Source organism: Hippocampus comes, unplaced genomic scaffold, assembly GCF_001891065.2.
Source record: "Hippocampus comes isolate QL1 unplaced genomic scaffold, H_comes_QL1_v1.1 scaffold20, whole genome shotgun sequence".
In the NCBI taxonomy this organism is placed as follows: Eukaryota; Metazoa; Chordata; class Actinopteri; order Syngnathiformes; family Syngnathidae; genus Hippocampus; species Hippocampus comes.
In genome coordinates this window covers 825,986-843,365 of record NW_017805462.1, presented here as the reverse complement: position 1 = coordinate 843,365, position 17,380 = coordinate 825,986, and the positions used below count along the sequence as shown (strand labels likewise).

Genomic DNA, 17,380 nt, shown 5'->3' with positions numbered 1-17,380 from the left:
TATTTGGTGCTCATTTGGCGCCAGTGCTGTTCTTAGTTGGTGCTTAACAAGTTCTTTCGAAGAACGTGTTTAGTTTTACTCTGGCAAATAGCCAAGTAGGAGCTACGTCATTACATCATCGTAAAGCGTCCGGACTTCACTGCTTATGTTGACGTTTACTCAAGAGCGCCTGCGCTATTAATAATAATAATTACCTTCAATCCTCGACATCTGCAATCGTCATGATTCATTTTGCATGCATTAATATACAGGTACATAAATAATAGTTGAGCTAATTATAACTGAATCAATTATAAGGGGAAAAATTGAAATGCGGATGATTATTTTTTTCAAATAAACAATTTAAAATATTTACATACTTAGGTTTTTTTTTTTTTATTACTTGGCAGAGAAGCATGTCAAAACATTTTGCTTATGAATAATTCCTGTCATCCGTTCTTCTTGCTTGTCATCCGTTCTTCTTGCTTGTCAGCCTATCAGAAGCCCGGATTGGGTCTACCTCTGTGAATGTTTGAATATTCATGAGCTCGTTATTTAAGAACCTCTTGTGATCAGATTGGCGACGAGTTAAACGTAATCACTTTTTTTTTTTTTTTTTAATCTCATGATCCGCACACTTCCGAAAAGTGGACAGATGATACGTAAGCTTCTTATGTCGTCGCAGTTTACAAGCGCCAGCAACAGATTTGACTTTCTTTTTTTTTTTTTTTTTTTTCCTTCTTCATTTAAAATGAATATCATCTCTTTCGGACTCATGGCCAACATTTTAAACCCTGCCTGACTTTTTGGGGGGGGTTCACTTTTTTACTTTGTCACAAAAATAAGTTTAGTTGAATTTCATTTAATCCGTTATGCGCATAATTACTCATCGGAAATTCAATATAACCAGGTTCGAATATTAGTATTGTTTATGTAGCATTGAACATTATTGCTCGATCATGCCACTTGAAAAATGAGAAAAATATGTTTTTAAAAAAAAAATCCTTATATATATGCATTGAATGATATTATTTGGGTAAAGTGAGTTGCATTCTTGACTTTTGACATTTGTGATTTCTACACGCAGCACGAATTCATTTGTCACACCTTGAAGCAATTGAATGTCTGACTTGGCCACCCGAGGGCAATAGAAAACGGACGGACGGATGAGTGAATATACTGCATGAGGACATTAGAGCGGAATGGTTGGCTCCACTCCTTGCAGAGGATAAAGAATATATCGCACCCTTTGGCCAACTTGCCGAAATTTGTTCACTCAAACTTCATATTTTTTTCACAAATTGATACTTCCCCACGTGGGTTTGTTATTCTTGTCAAACGACGGCGCGACTGAAAGTGTTGAAAAGAGCTTGCGCTCGTTGACGATTTTGATTTTGGAGGGAACTGCTTTTCTCATTCTCATCGTTACACTCCTGTTCTTCATCTTCCTTCTCCTCTTCCTTCTCTTCGACCTACTCCTCTTCATCATCCTCCTCATCCTATTCTTCTTCCTCATTTTTATATTCCTCATCCTCCTAATTCTTCTCGTCTTCACCCTCATCTTAATCTTCCTCCTTACCCTCCTCCTCTTTATCTTCCTTCTCCTCTTCATGCCCCTTCCTACTCCTCCTCTTTATCTTCCGCCTCACCCTCTTAATCCTCCCGATCCTCTTCTTTTTCTTGTGGTTCCGATGTGCGCGACGTCATGCTGCAGCGCATGCCGACACGTGTCCCGCACGTGGACGTCCATGCGGTTGCCGTGACGTCAATGGCTCGTAAGTGCAGTGGGCCGCACAAATGTTTCAGCATAAAATGTCGTGGGCAGCCCAGTGGTTGACTGGTTAGCACATTGGATTCACAGTACAGAGAGAGGTACAGGGTTCGATTCCGGCCCCGGTCTTCCTGTGTGGAGTTTGAATGTTCTCCCCGTGCCTGTGTGGGTTTTTTCCGGGTACTCCGGTTTCTTCCCACATTCTAAAAACACGCATGGCAGGTTAATGGAACACACTAAATTGTCCCTCGGTGTGATTGTGAGCACGGTTGGTTGTTCGCCTATGTGTGCCCTGCGATTGGCTGGCCATCAGTTCAGGGTGTCCCCCACCTACTGCCCGAAGACAGCTGGGTTAGGCTCCAGCACCCCCCGCGACCCTTGTGAGGAAAAGCAGATGAAAAAATGGATTAATGAATGAAATGTCTTTTGCTCACATTTGCCACTTTTTCATCAGGCAGACTGAGGGAAATTATTTTATTTTATTTATTTTTTTGTCAAGAGGGAACAGCAAAATGGACAAGTGCTTGCAAAGTCTGCCTGGCGGTTCTGAGGTTGGGCTTGGAATATGGGCTCCACCTTCATGTGTGTTCAGCGGGGATTTGACCTCCTATGTTAGCATGTTAGCTTCTCAGTGCAGACGAAGAAAATGCACATTTGGCCACAATCACTGGCAGAGCTACGACCAGTCAATTGTTTGTTTACATACTGTATGCCCTGGCATTAACCAACAACCAATCCATTGCCCTGACATTTCTTTTCAATCATGATCAGCCCGAGTTGAATTTCCGCTCAGTTTTAAATTGCTGTGTGTGCGTGTGCATGTGTCTGCGTGTGAGTCCTACCCTCTTCCATCCATTTGCTTCCTCACGGCCTTCCTCATCGTCATCCCCACTTTGGCTAATTGTGCTAAAAGCATCCCAAAAGCGTGCTCGCCTCAATTGTTTCCTGGCCTGAAATTATTTTTGTTCGGATTATTCTTCTGATAAGTACATAATTCATCAGCCATCTATCAACGTTGTCGTCAAGGCCAGCACTGGGAAAAGGGACACACAACATTTTTTAACTCATTACAATGTGTTGTTTGTGTGTGTGTGTGTGTGTGTGTGTGTGTGTGTGTGTGTGTGTGTGTGTGTGTGATTGCTTTGTTTGTTTTCAATTCTTTCTCATATTTTATTTGGATGATTTGTGATTCATAAATTTATGATGAATAAACCAGTTTAAACCTGTTTTTAGAATGTGTGAGGAAGCTGGACTACCCCGAGAAAAACGTTTTTCTTCAGGTACTTTGACTAACACGCTAGCTCCACACAGGAATCTGGGATTCAAACACACAACTTTTAATTTGTGAGGCAAATGCGCTGACCATTTAGCACCGTTGGCCACCTAGCATCAGTGTTGGGTGACTACTGAAACCAGGTACCAGCAATGGGTTCTCCTGTTAATGTCAGACACCGATACTTAAAGGGCAAGTCACGTCAAAATATTCCTGACAACATTACGTTCTATGCGCCCCCACTAGTCTAAACATGACATTCCGAAAAAGATCTGCCTTTGTGGACTATAAATGAAACAGCAAATTCCATCTCCATCATCTCGGGGGGCCACCATTTTGCCACTTGCTATCGACTGAAAATGACATCACAGTGCCCAAGGGCTCAGCTTGCAAACATCATTTGACCAAACCCAGACAACAGGTGAGCCGTGACGGTCAATAAAAAATAAAACGATGAAGTCCTTCCCAGCAGTGGGTGCTGTACTTCTTGGTTTGACTCATCAGGTTCGTCACTTTACGGTTTTGCAAAATCTTCATCATTCTCTCATTTATCCTGCTTTTATTTGGGGGTTTCATTTTGATTTGATTTCTCTAGATCTTGTTTTTAAACCCTAATTTATTTGTTTCTTGTGTGTGAACGCTGCTGGAAAAAAAAGCTCGCCTCCCTCACCGGCCTTAATCTATGCTATGCTAATGTTAGCATGGAGCATATGTGGGTTTTTTTTTGTTTTGTTTTGTTTTTTACATACTTTATAAAGATGCGATGACCTTTCATTTCTTTGCAAAGGAAACAAAAGCGGGTAAACCGGCAGCGAGACAAGCATCAGTGCTGTTAGCTGACCGACTGCCGCTGCCGCAATAAGATGCGGGTATCCTCGCGGCGTCGCTAACGTAGCCAGTGACATTTGAACGTGGCCCGAGGACGTGGACCGCTCCCTCCTTCCTCGCCAATGTCGTCATTGTCATCGTCTTATTTGCCTCGCAACGGTGGCGATATGTGATGTCACGTGCTGCGCTCAGGATCTGTCATTGTTGGTGCGGAGTCAAGGCGGTGATAACGGATCACTGGCGGACTGGTGTAGCACTCACATTTGTTGAATGGCTGCTGCCAGGCTGAATGACATTCACATCGACACGACGAAATCGCAGTCCACGTGGTAGCGTTACCCTTCTTGTGTTACATACAGTGGCAGCATTACAAAAAACGTTACAGTCTGTGCTCCATAGCTTAGCTGTTCTACACAAGAATGGGTGTTGGTCAGTGTGTAACATGCCGAAGCCGCATTACAGAACGTCACAATCTGTCTTATTGTTCCAATCGTGTGTTGCACAACAAGCTGACAGCGCGTTCTGCACACTCGAGTAATTTGGCTCCATGTGCGTGACTGTGCACGAGGAGAAAGACGAGCGCTCACCCATCGGTGGTCTTCCTTGCGTTTGTGTGCCACAGAGCCTGAGCTAGCACAAAAGCCCCCGATTGAGTCATCGCTTCACCGCCGTGTCACTTTGGGTCACGTTAGACAGCGTCGCGAGCCGCCGGAAACGCAGACTACGTCGCGACGCACGACCAAATGCAACATGGGGAATCCGGGCCACCGCATCGGGAACAGCCTCAAACACTTAATGCAAAGAAATTCGGTAAAGCGGGATCAATCATTGCCAAAATTCATGGCGACGTATCTTCTCATGCTGCACATACTACAACGATCACCACAGTATTTCGGATTTAATGGACCTTAAGCCGGGCGGCCTGGTGGTTGACTGGTTAGCGCGTTGGCCTCACAGTGCAGAGGTGCAGGGTTCGATTCCGGCTCCAGCCTCCCTGTGTGGAGTTTGCATGTTCTCCCCATGCCTGTGTGGGTTTTCTCCGGGTACTCCGGTTTCCTCCCACATTCCAAAAACATGCTTGGCAGATTAATGGAACACTCCAAATTGTCCCTAGGTGTGATTGTGAGTGCGAACGGTTGTTCGTGTGTGCCCTGCGATTGGTTGGCAACCGGTTCAGGGTGTCCCTCGCCCACTGCCCGAAAACAGCTGGGATAGGCGACCCTCGTGAGGATAAGCGGATCAGAAAATGGATGGAAGGATGGAAGGATGGACCTTAAGCCTTTTCCTCTTCGCAGGCGCTCACTACAGAAGCTTTGGGTGGCTTAAAGGTGGAATCTCGCTGAACTTTTAATTAACTTTATCCTCATTCTTAAAACACAAAATAAAGACCGCATCCCTGAGACAGATACCTCAGAAGAGAACATTTTAAATTGCATTTTTACCAATGAAATGAGCATGACATGCTTCTCCCAGACCAAGTGACACAAGCGTACGCTACACACTCTGGTATTTCGCTGAAGAGACAGATAATAATATGAACCATTGCAGAGAAATCAATGTATTCAAGTTTGGCGGACTTAGCAAATGGCGACATAAGATGGCCGCCAGTGGCTTCACTTCATCCGAATAAGCGATAGTTTTTTCGTCCATTCGTATATATATATATATATGTCCGTGGCTGCAGCCAGCAAAGTACTAGCGACGGGTAATCATTTTTGCTGATTGACATATGGCGACCGCATACTTTTCGTAGATTGGAGCACCACTCCATAATTCTCCCCAAAACTGTTCTAAACTTTCAAAATAAAGCCTTTTATCAGCAACATGACAATATTTCTTTTGATGATAGCTTATGGAAATGTCTGAGTCTAGTTGGCATGGCCACTTCAACGTCGGTACGATCGGCTCCACAGAAATTGACTTTGCGCTCCTGTCAGCTGCTGCGACACTTTTGCTTTCTCCGCCCACCGGCGGCGTTCATGGTGCCGACATTTTGGCGACAGACGCTGTGCTGTCGCGCTCTTTTCGCTGCCAAGGAAATCTGCCAGTACTGTAAAACTGACGAGAAAACAAAAGAGAACCCAACGTTGTACATTCAAACACCATCCAAGCAACGTATCATTTTAGCGATGGTAAAGTCTTCCATCTTAATGCGAACTCGTTCTGTGGAACATAACAGATCCGAATTGGCATCAATGTTGCACTCACCTCCAAACAACGCATATAAACAGAGCGTACAACTTCAGGCATAATTTTACTTTGCTCTGTGGGAACGATTACTGCAGCTTAGTAGGGGACCTTCCTTGCCTCTTCCTTTTGCTCTTAAATATATCTCTAACACCACCCAATTTTTTTTCTGGGTTTTTTTGTGCTTGCCCGGTTCCCGCCCCTCACGAAGAGCGGTGGTCCACTATTTTGCTGTTTGTTCGTCTGCGGGGGTCGGCAACACGCGGCTCCAGAGACGCATGTGGCTCTCTGTCGCCATCTAGTGGCTCCCTGGCAAAGAGAATCTGGAGGGCCGTGAAAAGCATTTTTAAAACGGTACACGTGAGCTACGATAGTCGAAAACGCTGCAAAAGTGCGTGCCATGCCTCCGCGTCAGATCTCGACGAAAGTAGGTAGGCATGGGAAACCCCACAGGCCCTATGGGGTTTCCCATTATGCCTTGGCATGAAGCTAACGCAGGCTCTTCCCATTGTGGCAACCTGACGGCTGTGTAGCTGAAAATGTCCTCCAGCCCAAACTTGAATGTGTGGATTAGTGTGCGAGTGTGGGTGTGTGAGAGTGTGCGCGTTTGAGTGCCAAACGGCCGTCAGGCGTTCGCCTGTACTTTTCTTGTCGCAAGGGGATTTTGAGTGTGTTAAAAATTTCCGACAAGAAAAAAAAAAAATCACGAAACTGTTGGCGAAGAACATTGAACGAACTCTGACGTGAGACGCAACATTCGCTGCCTTCGGAATCACACAATTGTTCGCCGTCCAGCGGGAGAGGGGCTTCGGGGTAGTATACGGGTGCGTGTGGATGTACGCACGCGTGTGCGTGCGTGGTGTTATTGACGGTGCGGTAGGTGCGCATCAGGACATCTGGAACAAACAAAGCGGCAGTAAATCAGCGAGGGCTCGCCCGTGCTTTCCGCTCAGCTGCGGCGCTTTGGCAAATTTTTCCGGTGTCTTGTCGACCTTGAGAGCGGGAAGTTGCTGCCGATGGAGAGCAAGCGCACGCGCTCGCCAATACAAGTCACCCACAACAAAACCTTGATAACCTCGGAGCACTTGATGTCTTTATGATTGTAATTCATATTTTGAATGGCGGGCAGCCAGCATTGCATCATGTGAGCGACCGTCAAGCAAGAGATGAAGGCTGTAAAGTGCAGGCGTGGCAGAAGGAGGGAACAAAGGAAGGAAACGGGAATGGGAGGAAACGTGGGGATGAAGGAAGGAGGAAATAAAGAGAGGCGGCAAGGGAGGAAAGGCAGCATGGAAAGGAAGGAAAAAAAGAATCTGTGCGAGAGGAAGAAAAAGGAAGGAAGGAAGGAAGAAGGGACATTAGCAATTGAGGGGCTGACAGAAGGAAAGAAGTTGGAAGGATGGAAAAGAAGGATGAGGAACGTCAAGAGGAAGCAATTAACGAATGAAGGATGGGGGTAGGAAGCGAGCAAAGATGGATCAAGAAAGGAAAGGGGACGAAGGAATGAAAGGGTGGATGAAAAGAAGGAACGAGGAAGGGAATATCGGCGGCAAGGAATGAAAGGAGGACAGACGCATGAAAGGAAGGAAGGAAGTGGGAAGGAGGCAAGAGGAAAGGAATGATGGAGGCAAGAATGGAGAAAAGGAAGGTATCGGAAGGAAGTAAGCGAGGGAGGAAGCAAGGAAGGAAGGAAGGAAAAAAGATGGAAGGAAGGAAGTAACATTTTGAACACTACAGCGAGTCGGGGCTCGAGTGCGGCACTTGGTGACGTTTGAGGAGGGTGGCGCGTCGGGCTTGTGGCTCACCTGACGCACACTGTCTGATCTGATGGCCTACTTGGAACCGATCAGAGCGGCGCTTTTTAGGGTGGGGGGTGGGGAAGGAAGCATTTGTCGACGTCTCCTCGGCAGCGGCAGCACAAAGCGGCGCAGACCAAAGGAAGGCGAATAAAAATAGACAGAATAGCAATGAGGCAACTTTGCTCCCCTATGCCTTCCGGGCATGCGTGAGTCAAAGTGGGTGGGGGTGGGGGGGGTGGGGGTGTTGAGAGGGGAGGCTCCTCAAGGTTTACAAGAGAATCATCGCTGTTCGTGGAATCGCTCACAGGCCCTGGCCCCATTTTGCTCCGTTTCTTCGCTAAGGAGAAAAAAGCGGGACAGGAATGTGTTCTGATGACGATGGAGACCCCAAAATGTCGACTAAATACACAAAGAGCCGTTTGGACCGCCACAAAAACATTTGACATCTAAACTCCGAAATTTTCTATTTACCTGTATGGATAAAAAAATTAATCTCAGGCGTTAAAAATCACTGAACATCTGCCAAAACATTTTGAAATTTGAAAAAAAAATAAGATCTTGGTTGAACTTTCAAACCAGTAGCCAACATCCATATGAGTCTAAATGATAACCAAACTTAAATTTAGGCACCCTTTTGAGTCACCCAAAATAATTTTGCTTAAAAGAAGACCACAATCTTCACCTTTGGAATTACCATCCCATCCATCCATTTTCTGATCCGTTTATCCTCACAACGGTCACGCGGTGTGCTGGAGCCTATCCCAGATGTCTTCGGGCAGTATAGGGGGACACCCTGAACTGGTTGCCAGCCAATTGCACCCTAGAAATTAAATTTTGAAGAAAAAAAAAAAAAAAAAAAAAGGATGCAAAACGGGAATTATTTTCTGGGAATTTTCAGTGATGATGATTTGGAATCACTATCAGAACGCCAAACGCTTTTTTATATATATATATATATCTCCCTCTGTAATGCAACTACAAGTTGGCGCACTGGTCCTCAAGGTCAAAAAGCAAGTCATGACATGAAGGTCCGTCAAAGCACGTGTTTTTTTTTGTTTTGTTTTTTTTCGGGGGGGCGACATTGTGAATTTGAAATGTCAATCATACCAGAACAAGGGCGAGAAAACACGCCACGTGTGTAGAGGCGGGCATGACTCGCCAACCTCATCCGACAAGAGAGGAAGAAAAGGAGGAAGGAGGGGTGTTTTGAATCCTCCTTTGGCGGAGGCAAAAAGAAAGGGATCGCGCTGGATCCTCCCCCCGCGCCAGCAAGCAGGTGTCGCGTCCGCCGCGTGGACCGAGGAATAGGAGGAGGAGGAAGGCTTTGCGCGCACTCGCCGTAGTGTGTCAGTCGGTGGCGTGCGTGGAGCCGTCCAGACGCCAACAGATCCAGAGGAAGAACGTTGTGGGTGTTTCGACAGAGGCTCCAGCTGTGCGTTTTTTTAGGGCACCACGCGGATGCATCCGCGCGCGGAGCTAATCCGCGCGCCTAATCCACGTATCTCACCATCGCGCGGATTTCTGAGCCGTCTCCTCGCGTGACGACGACGAGGAGGAGGATGGTGGTGCGAATGAGGATGAGGATGTTGACGACGATCTCCCCCCGCGACGCCGCAGCCGCCTCGCGCCGCGCCCGCCACCACCACCAGCAGCAGCAGCGAAGCCCCGCGCCTCCGGTTCCACGCGCACACCAGGACGTGTTCCCCGCCGAGGCGCTCAGGTAACTGGCATGGAGCTGTCCGAGGTTCGCTGTTCGAGCGCCAGCGAGGAGCTGTACACCATCAACCGGACGCCGAGCAGCAGCAGCGGCGGCGGCGGCAAGCGGCTGCTGTGGCAGAACGCGGTCCGCCACATCACCGAGCAGCGCTTCATCCACGAGCAGGGCGGCGGCGGGGGCGAGCCCGAGCGGCCGGACGCGCGCAAGCAGTCGGCCGGCCGCACGTCGGTGGGCGGCTCCGGCGGCGAGCGGCAGCACAACAACGGGGGCACCAAAGTGTTCCCCGAGCGGGCCAGCAGCGACCTGGGCTTCCTGCAGATCGACTGCGCGCCCACCAACTCGGACTTCTTCCTCAACTGGGGCTACACGTACCGCGGCGTGATCTTCCCCACGCTGCGCAACGCCTTCAAGTCGCGCGACCTCGAGCGCCTGTACCAGCGCTACTTCCTGGGCCAGCGGCGCAAGTCGCTGGTGGTCATGAACATCCTGGACGTGGTGACCAAGCTGACACTGCTCGTGCTCCACCTGGCCTTGGCCTCGGCGCCGGTGGACCCGGTCAAGGGCGCGCTGTTGGGCTTCTTCGCCGGCGTCGAGGTGGTGGTCTGCGCCCTGGTGGCCGTGCGCAAGGACGCCACGTCGCACGGCTACCTGCAGTACAGCGGCGCCGTCACGTGGGTGGCCATGGCCACGCAGATCCTGGCCGCCGGCTTGGGCTACGGCCTGCTGGGCGACGGCGTGGGCTACGTGCTCTTCGCGCTCTTTGCCACTTACGGCATGCTGCCGCTGCCCCTGGCCTGGGCCATCCTGGCCGGGCTCTTCGCGTCCGGCCTGCACCTGCTCGTCAGGCTGCTGCTGTTCCGCGACGCGCCGCTCTCCGACAACCAGGTCGGTGCACGGGCCGCCGATCCGGCGCCGTTTTTTGCGTTTTTCCGGTATCGCGGCATTTGCTCGATCCTTCCAAACTTTCATTTCATTTCTTCACTCCTCTCTTCTTGTCTTCTTTGCTTCGTTTCCCTCGCCATGGGTTCCTCCAGTTATACTTTAATTTGTCCAATCCTTAATTATTTGTTCTCCCTTCACTCCTCTCCCTTCATTTGTTGACTCCTTCCACTTTCTGTTACGTCTTATCACTTCTTCACTCTTTCATTTCATGACTTCATATATTCACACCTTGAGTCTTCTTTCCTTCCATCATTTTATTTGCTCTCTTCCTACTTTCCTTCACCCTTTCATCAATTCACTTCTTCACTTTGTTCTCGCCTCTCATTGCTTCATTCCTCTCCTTGTCATCCTGTCATGACATTTCATCCACTGCATTTTTTCATCATTTCTGTTCTCCATCCCCGTCAGTTCATCATGTCACTTTGTTCCTTCCGTCATGATCTTTTTAAAAGATTTTTCTTCACGACTTCATTTGTTTTCATTCCGACATCCTTTCATTCTCCCATTTTGTGCGTTCATGTCTTCATTCTTTGCTCCATTCTTTTCTTCATTTCTTCACTCGTTCATTCTTCATCCACGGTTTCTTCCATTCATTAATTGGTCATTCTTTCATTTTATTTATTCACTCCTTCCTGCTTTCCAATTCCACATAGCGCCTCCTCCTGGCCACTCTTCTGTTTGACTCATCGTTGCAAGTGTGCGCGGAAGCTGAGTCGGTTTGAGCTTGAAAGAATGACCGAACTTTTGCAGGCTGTTGGCTCTTTAGGAAAACACGTCAGCAAATTGCGACCGTTCGTATGAGCACAGTTAGCCTCTTGAATTAGCGTTAGCATATTGGATGAGTGCTCAGCACGTCTGTCTCACATGTTTCGGGTTAAGGGTTTAGGTCTGGGCTCAACCAGCCCCTTGTTTGTCTACAATTGCCCTGGTATTTATTGTCTGGCGACCAGTCCAGTGTCTGTCTCCACAGTAGAGGTGCAGGCGCACTTTTTTGGGGGGGAGCTAAAAGGTGGACACTGACATGAGTGGATGACCTGATTGGATGCTCGCAGATGTGTCACGTGGTGATTTTGAAAATTCAGCCCCTCCCCATGGGCAATTTGACTCAGCAACAAGAAATTTGGCAGAAATGTCTTTTCGGAGTAGACCCACAAAAAAGTCTCAGTAAGCCTTAGCCAAAAAGACACTTTTTTCTCATTTGAGTCAATTCCAGGGATCCTTCCATTTTTTTTTTTGTTGTTGTTTAATTCAAACCCTGAAGCCAGTTTGACTTGAAATTTGGTGGACATGTGTATAGCAAGCCATGCCCGAAAAGATATAGCAAGTTCAAGTCAGATGCTTTCGCCTATTTTTGGTCATTTCCAAGAGTCCCTCAAAGATAAATTTGTTCGAGAGATTTTGTCCGATTGCTACAAAGTTCCACTTCACATCTTGTCTGAGTTGCTCAACATTCTTTGGAGTGTTCTTGAGATGCCCTTTGACCACTTGCACCAGGCATGGGTGCAGTACAATGGCGAGCGTGCGCATTTAGCTACCCGATTTAGTTGAAGGATCCCAAGTGGGCCTTGTTCCTCTCATCCCGTCAGGCCAGGAATATCCTGCATTGATCCGAAGCTGTCATCTTGGAGCTTCCCGAGGGAGGCGGGCTTGGGGTGATTGCGCCGCCTCTTTCCACGCGGCCTTTGTCTGCGGGCCTGCTGTATCGAACGCCGTCTTTCCTTCAGAGCCGCCGCACGCTGATGTTCTTTGGAAAAAAATAAGAAGCCAAACCTGCCCCCAACCTGCATCATCAGCTCGAAAGCCGACACGCTGATGAGATTCTGCTTTTAAAATCGCTTGTTATTTACGGACGCGTTTCTTTTTGTTGGTTGGTTTGTTTGTTTCTGATTCGATTCCTTTCAACTTTGTCTTTACATGTCATAAGGACAAGATAACAAAATGCAGATTGGACCTCACCACAAGTGCATGAGTATTCATTGAATAGCATATCCATTGACCCCCGTTTTTATTGCGGGGGGGGGGCGTTCCAAATGTACTTGTGAAAGTAAATTTGGAAGTTAAAAATCCGCATAACTCTATTTATACACTTCTCATGCACTTCTGCCACATTTAAAATGATTGAAACCCAATCAATTTTGTTAAAATACACATTTTCCAAGGATTCTTTCGCAATTGTTTTCCCTCTTGCTGTCAAAAAAATGGAAGACTAACATGTAACAAAACTTTGAGAAACTGAAAAGCAGAGTCACTCCGTCACAAATAAGAGGCCAAGCGTGCTTGCTTCATGCTCTTTATTGGTTACTCAATGTTGAAGTCGACAATAGAACTGACAGAAAACAAATAAAATGAAACATTTTACAGTGGTGCCTTGAGATACAAGTGCCTTGACTTATGAGGTTTTTGAGATATGGGGCGTCACTTAGCTGTTTTTTGGTTGTTGTTTTTTTTTTGTTTTGTTTTTCGGCCCCGCTGCTCGATGGCCGCAGCAGACGCCTCAACATCTGCAAAAAGATTATTGAAACAATGTGCAATCAAACTGTATACAGAATGAACGCTCATTTGATGCGAACATATTATGAGAAAAGCCCGAGATGGGCTAAGTTAGCGTAGCTGTTAAAGGTATAAATAGTTGCGACGGAAACACACGTGGAGCAGCAACACATATAAAAAGAGCCGATCCCTCTGTCCAAATTCACAGGGTGGGTCCCCCGAAGGCCGCATTTTCGGCCGCTTGATGTAACTTACTGCGTGACTCGACCGCACCAGGTCCCCAAATTCTCATAATGCCTGTCCAAATTTGTCACGGTTTATGTGGTCCACGGAGGCAACATGAGGAGGAGCCTTTGAAGGCGTCGAATGACCCGGCCCATGAATTCTTTTTTAGAATTTGTAAACCACGGAAGTGACGTGTTTCGGCCGAAAATGCGGCCTTTGAAGAACGTCAGCCCGTGAGTTTGGACACAACCCGCAACGACCCTCAGGCATTTATTGTCTCCCGCCAATCACGTTGCACGTTTTCTCATTGAGCTCGGTGCTGCCACGTGGCTTGTTGTGGCCAAACGTTGCACGAAACTCAAGTTGTGCAATTCTGCAATTTGCTAGGAGTGGAAAACCCTTTAAAGAGCGGTGGCTTAAAAATCCGGGATGTAGCGTGGGTGTTTATTGTGTCAATACAAGCGTGTCTTTTTGTGGGGGGGGTTTTGGTGTGTGTGCACGATGGCTTCGAGGGCTTTTGTGTGAAGCAGAAGCCATTATGAAGTCAATAGCAGTGTATATCGCTCTCACACGCACGCACATTTTCCACACAAATCCCGAGCTGCGCGCCCGTCGATTAGCCGCCGCAGCTTCCTTTTTTCAAGGTCAAACTCGGCTTACCTGAAGCGGTGGCTGCAGCGCCGAGATAAAAGCGGAAAATGATAGGAAAGGGAGCGGGGTGCAAGTGGGGTTTACATCAGGCGAGCGTCGCAAAGAAGCTGTTTTTTTTTTTTGAGTGGGTGGGGGGGGGGCGGGGGGGGATTGCGTGGGACGCGAATGCATAAAAAAAGCCGCCGTGGATTTGCTGGCAAGATGACTTTGTGGGGCGCACAATGAGCCCCGAGCCCCTGGTGACCCTCTTTTTTTTTTCCCGCTCGCATTGATGCCTCATGAAAAATGCACAGTGAACCCCCCCAACCCCCACCACTTCCCACCACCAGCCTGTCCCCATTTCACAAGTCCACCTACCGTCATAGGTCCAATTTGAACACACACAAAAAAATATGAATGCAGAAAATGGAGATGAAAATACAGTCGGTATCGCCTCCCCAACAGTGCCCGTCTATTTTAACTCTTTCTATTTCACTCTTTCGTTTAAAATTGGACGAGTGGAATCCAATTCTTAACTGCCACTGACAAAATATTTTTGTCAAGTAGGTTTTTCAGTGGATAGGGCGGTGTTACTCTAATTTCTTGTCTTTGAAGATAGGGATGGGAATTGTTTTTTTTTAATGAATCCGATTCATCAATTCATCGACAAAATAATCCACCGATTTGATCGATTCTTGAAAGAATTGATGTTGCAGTCTTGGTTAAAATCAGTCGGTATCGCCTCCCCAACAGTGCCCGTCTATTTAACTCTTTCGTTTAAAATTCGATGAGTGGAATCCAATTCTTAACTGCCACTGAGAAAATATTTTTGTCAAGTAGGTTTTTCAGTGGGTAGGGCGGTGGTACTCTAATGTCTTGTCTTTGAATATAGGGAATGGAATTGTTTTTTTAATTAATCCGATTCATCAATTAATCAACAAAATAATCCACCGATTTGATCGATTACTGAAATAATTGATGTTGCAATCTTGGTTAAAAAAAACAATGACTGAAAAACAATGGCTTCATCTGCGCAAAGTGAAGCGCGATTATAGTGAAGGAAGTCCGTTTCTCTAAGGCACGGGTGTCAAACTCGAGGCCCGGGGGCCAGATCTGGCCCCGCACGTCATTTTATGTGGCCCGCGAAAGCGGATCAAACATTTCAACTTCCATGATGCTTTTTAAAATGTCGAACAACATTTTAAATTCTCATATGTAATAAATAAGAGAGCTCTTGGAAGCATTTTCTTGTTCCCAAACCCCTCATGATAGTAACTTAAACAATAGTTGAAACAATAGTTCTTCTTGACTTCTTTATATGGTTGCAGTCATAACGGCCCTCCAAGCGAAACGGTTACTAAAATGTGGCCCGCGACAAAAATGAGTTTGACACCCCTGCTCTAGGGCAAACAATATAATTTGGATTATTTTTGTGAAATTTCATGTTGGGGAGAAAAAAAATAATTTTCAAAGATTTGTTGAAACCGGAATTAACCTTTTCATGCACCCCTGTAACCTGACAACATGATCAACTGTCCACTGTAGTAACCGCTGTCCCTGAAAGGGTTAACGCTGGTCAGCTGGTGTTTTTCAAATATCAAAGGGTTAAAAAAAAATGTTCATTGGAAATTGTATTTTGGTGAAAAAATTGGCAATTGGATTTGGGGACCATATCAGCCTTCAGTCTGCTTGTCTATTTATAGAAGCATGCACAATAGCGCTCATGTTCCTGTCGTGTAGCGTGACACCGTGTTGATATTTGACCTCGACTTGTCATTCAGACGTCTCCAGTTGCTCGGCGCGAACGATCGGTCGTGAGAAATCCACCACGGTCTCGCCTCGGCCTCGCCTTCGATGCGATCGTGGCAACGCGTCCGCTCGCAGACGTGCACTCAGCCGCGCTAAATGTTTCATGAAGCTTTTAGTGTCCGTGCCGTGACCTCGCAGGCGCGTCCAAAAATGTCTGCAAAAAAAAAAAAGCTTTTAGCGAGTCACCACAATCAGGACACGCTGGGAAATAATCCATCTGTCCCTCAGTCTTCCGTTATTACGTTGATGAATTCACCCTAATGCTCATCAATTGATTCAAAATATTTCCTCAAGTTGTCTCCTGTTTTGTGTCAAAGCTGACAAGGTGCCAAAAACAAACAAACAAACAGCGGGGTTATGTCCGTATAATTAAAAACCTTTTTCAGCCTTTTGCTTTTTCTCAAAATCTTTTTTTTTCCCCATTTGTGAGATGTCAACTCAGCCCCTGAAGCCAATTTGTCTTAGCAACCTGAAATTTGGTAGGCTTGTCTCTCATTGAGAGAGCTACCAAAAAGTCTCAGGAAGGCATGCCTGAAAGGACACAAAAGTCTGCCATTTTCCTTGGAAGCGGCCATTTTCGGGTTATTTTTCAGACCAATTTGTCCTGGTGAGAGTTTCAAAATTCAGACCCTGAAGCAAGTTTGATGTAGCAATATGAAATTTGGTGGGCATGTCTATCATTGGTGATTGCACAAAAAAAAAGCCACGTCTGAAAACACACAAGAAGTCTGCCATTTTGCTTTTAACTCGTTCACTCCCAAAGACGTTTTTAAACGTCTTTTCAGACTTGGTCTCGAATTGGCTGGTACTGAATGAGTTTTAAGCAGCCATTTTAGGGACATTTTTACCTCCAGATTTGATATTCCACGGTAAAACTCTTGTTTGTGTCATTTCTGTGGAAGTTGTGGTTGTTTGGAGTCAGAAAAAAAAACATTAGATTCTACTAGAGAACACAAACTCGAATAAATTGCAAAAAAAATTCCCAATGACCCGCAACGATTTTTATTGAGGTGTGTTTTTTTTTGGGCGGCGTCTGGCTCAACTGTGGTGCCTTCGACTCCCTGCCGCCATTTTAATTAGGCAACATTGTGGCTCGGGGCCGGTCGGCACGGTCGCGGGTGGAGATCTATCGATTGTCTGGCCACCTTCAGCTGCGTCTCCGCAGACAATTTTGGTAAGAAGGTTCCAAGGTCGAGAGTGATGAGGAGGAAGCATCTGTCTTCGTTATGTGACCTGAGTCGTCTCCTGGAAATGTCGACACGTCACCGTGCTAATCAACTCGGTTTTGTTTGGAAAGACAACACACCAAAATGGGTTTGACTCAGCCACAAGAAATTTAGTGGGCATGTCTATCATGAAGCGCTAAAAGTCTCAAGAAGCAATTCCTGAAAAGACTCATCGAGTCAGCCATCTTGGTTCAAAATTTCAACGCTCATTTTCCAGGAGTCCTTTGAAGACAAACTTGTTCTCATTGAGAGCTTTTAAAAATGGAGTCCTTAAAGCCAGTTTGATTTAGCAACTTGAAATCTGGAACCTCCCCAAAAAAATCTTGAGGAAGCCACACCTGAAAGTTTTGCCGCCATTTACGTTATTTCCAGTGGTACTTTAAGCGGGGTTGTCGGCGTCTGCTGAAAGTAATTTGTAATCTAAGTTTCTTTTAACCCTTTCAGCGACAGCGGTTACTACAATGGACAGTTTATCATGTGATCAGGTTACAGAGTGCATTAAAA

At 46.6% G+C, this 17,380-nt stretch overlaps 1 protein-coding gene across 3 annotated transcripts in view; it reads left to right on the top strand.

Annotated features, from left to right (window-relative positions):
• The window catches only part of adcy8 (adenylate cyclase 8 (brain)), a 48,899-nt gene that overhangs the window by 2,937 nt on the left and 28,582 nt on the right, over positions 1-17,380 (top strand). Inside the window, exon 2 of one of the 3 annotated variants that reach the window (XM_019875009.1) lies at positions 9,284-10,439. In XM_019875009.1, the coding sequence (XP_019730568.1) occupies positions 9,567-10,439 (873 nt within the window). In that variant the 5' untranslated portion in view covers positions 9,284-9,566. Of the gene's footprint in view, positions 1-8,927; positions 10,440-17,380 lie in introns of those variants that run through there. The other 2 variants (XM_019875010.1, XM_019875011.1) reach the window with 2 other exon arrangements.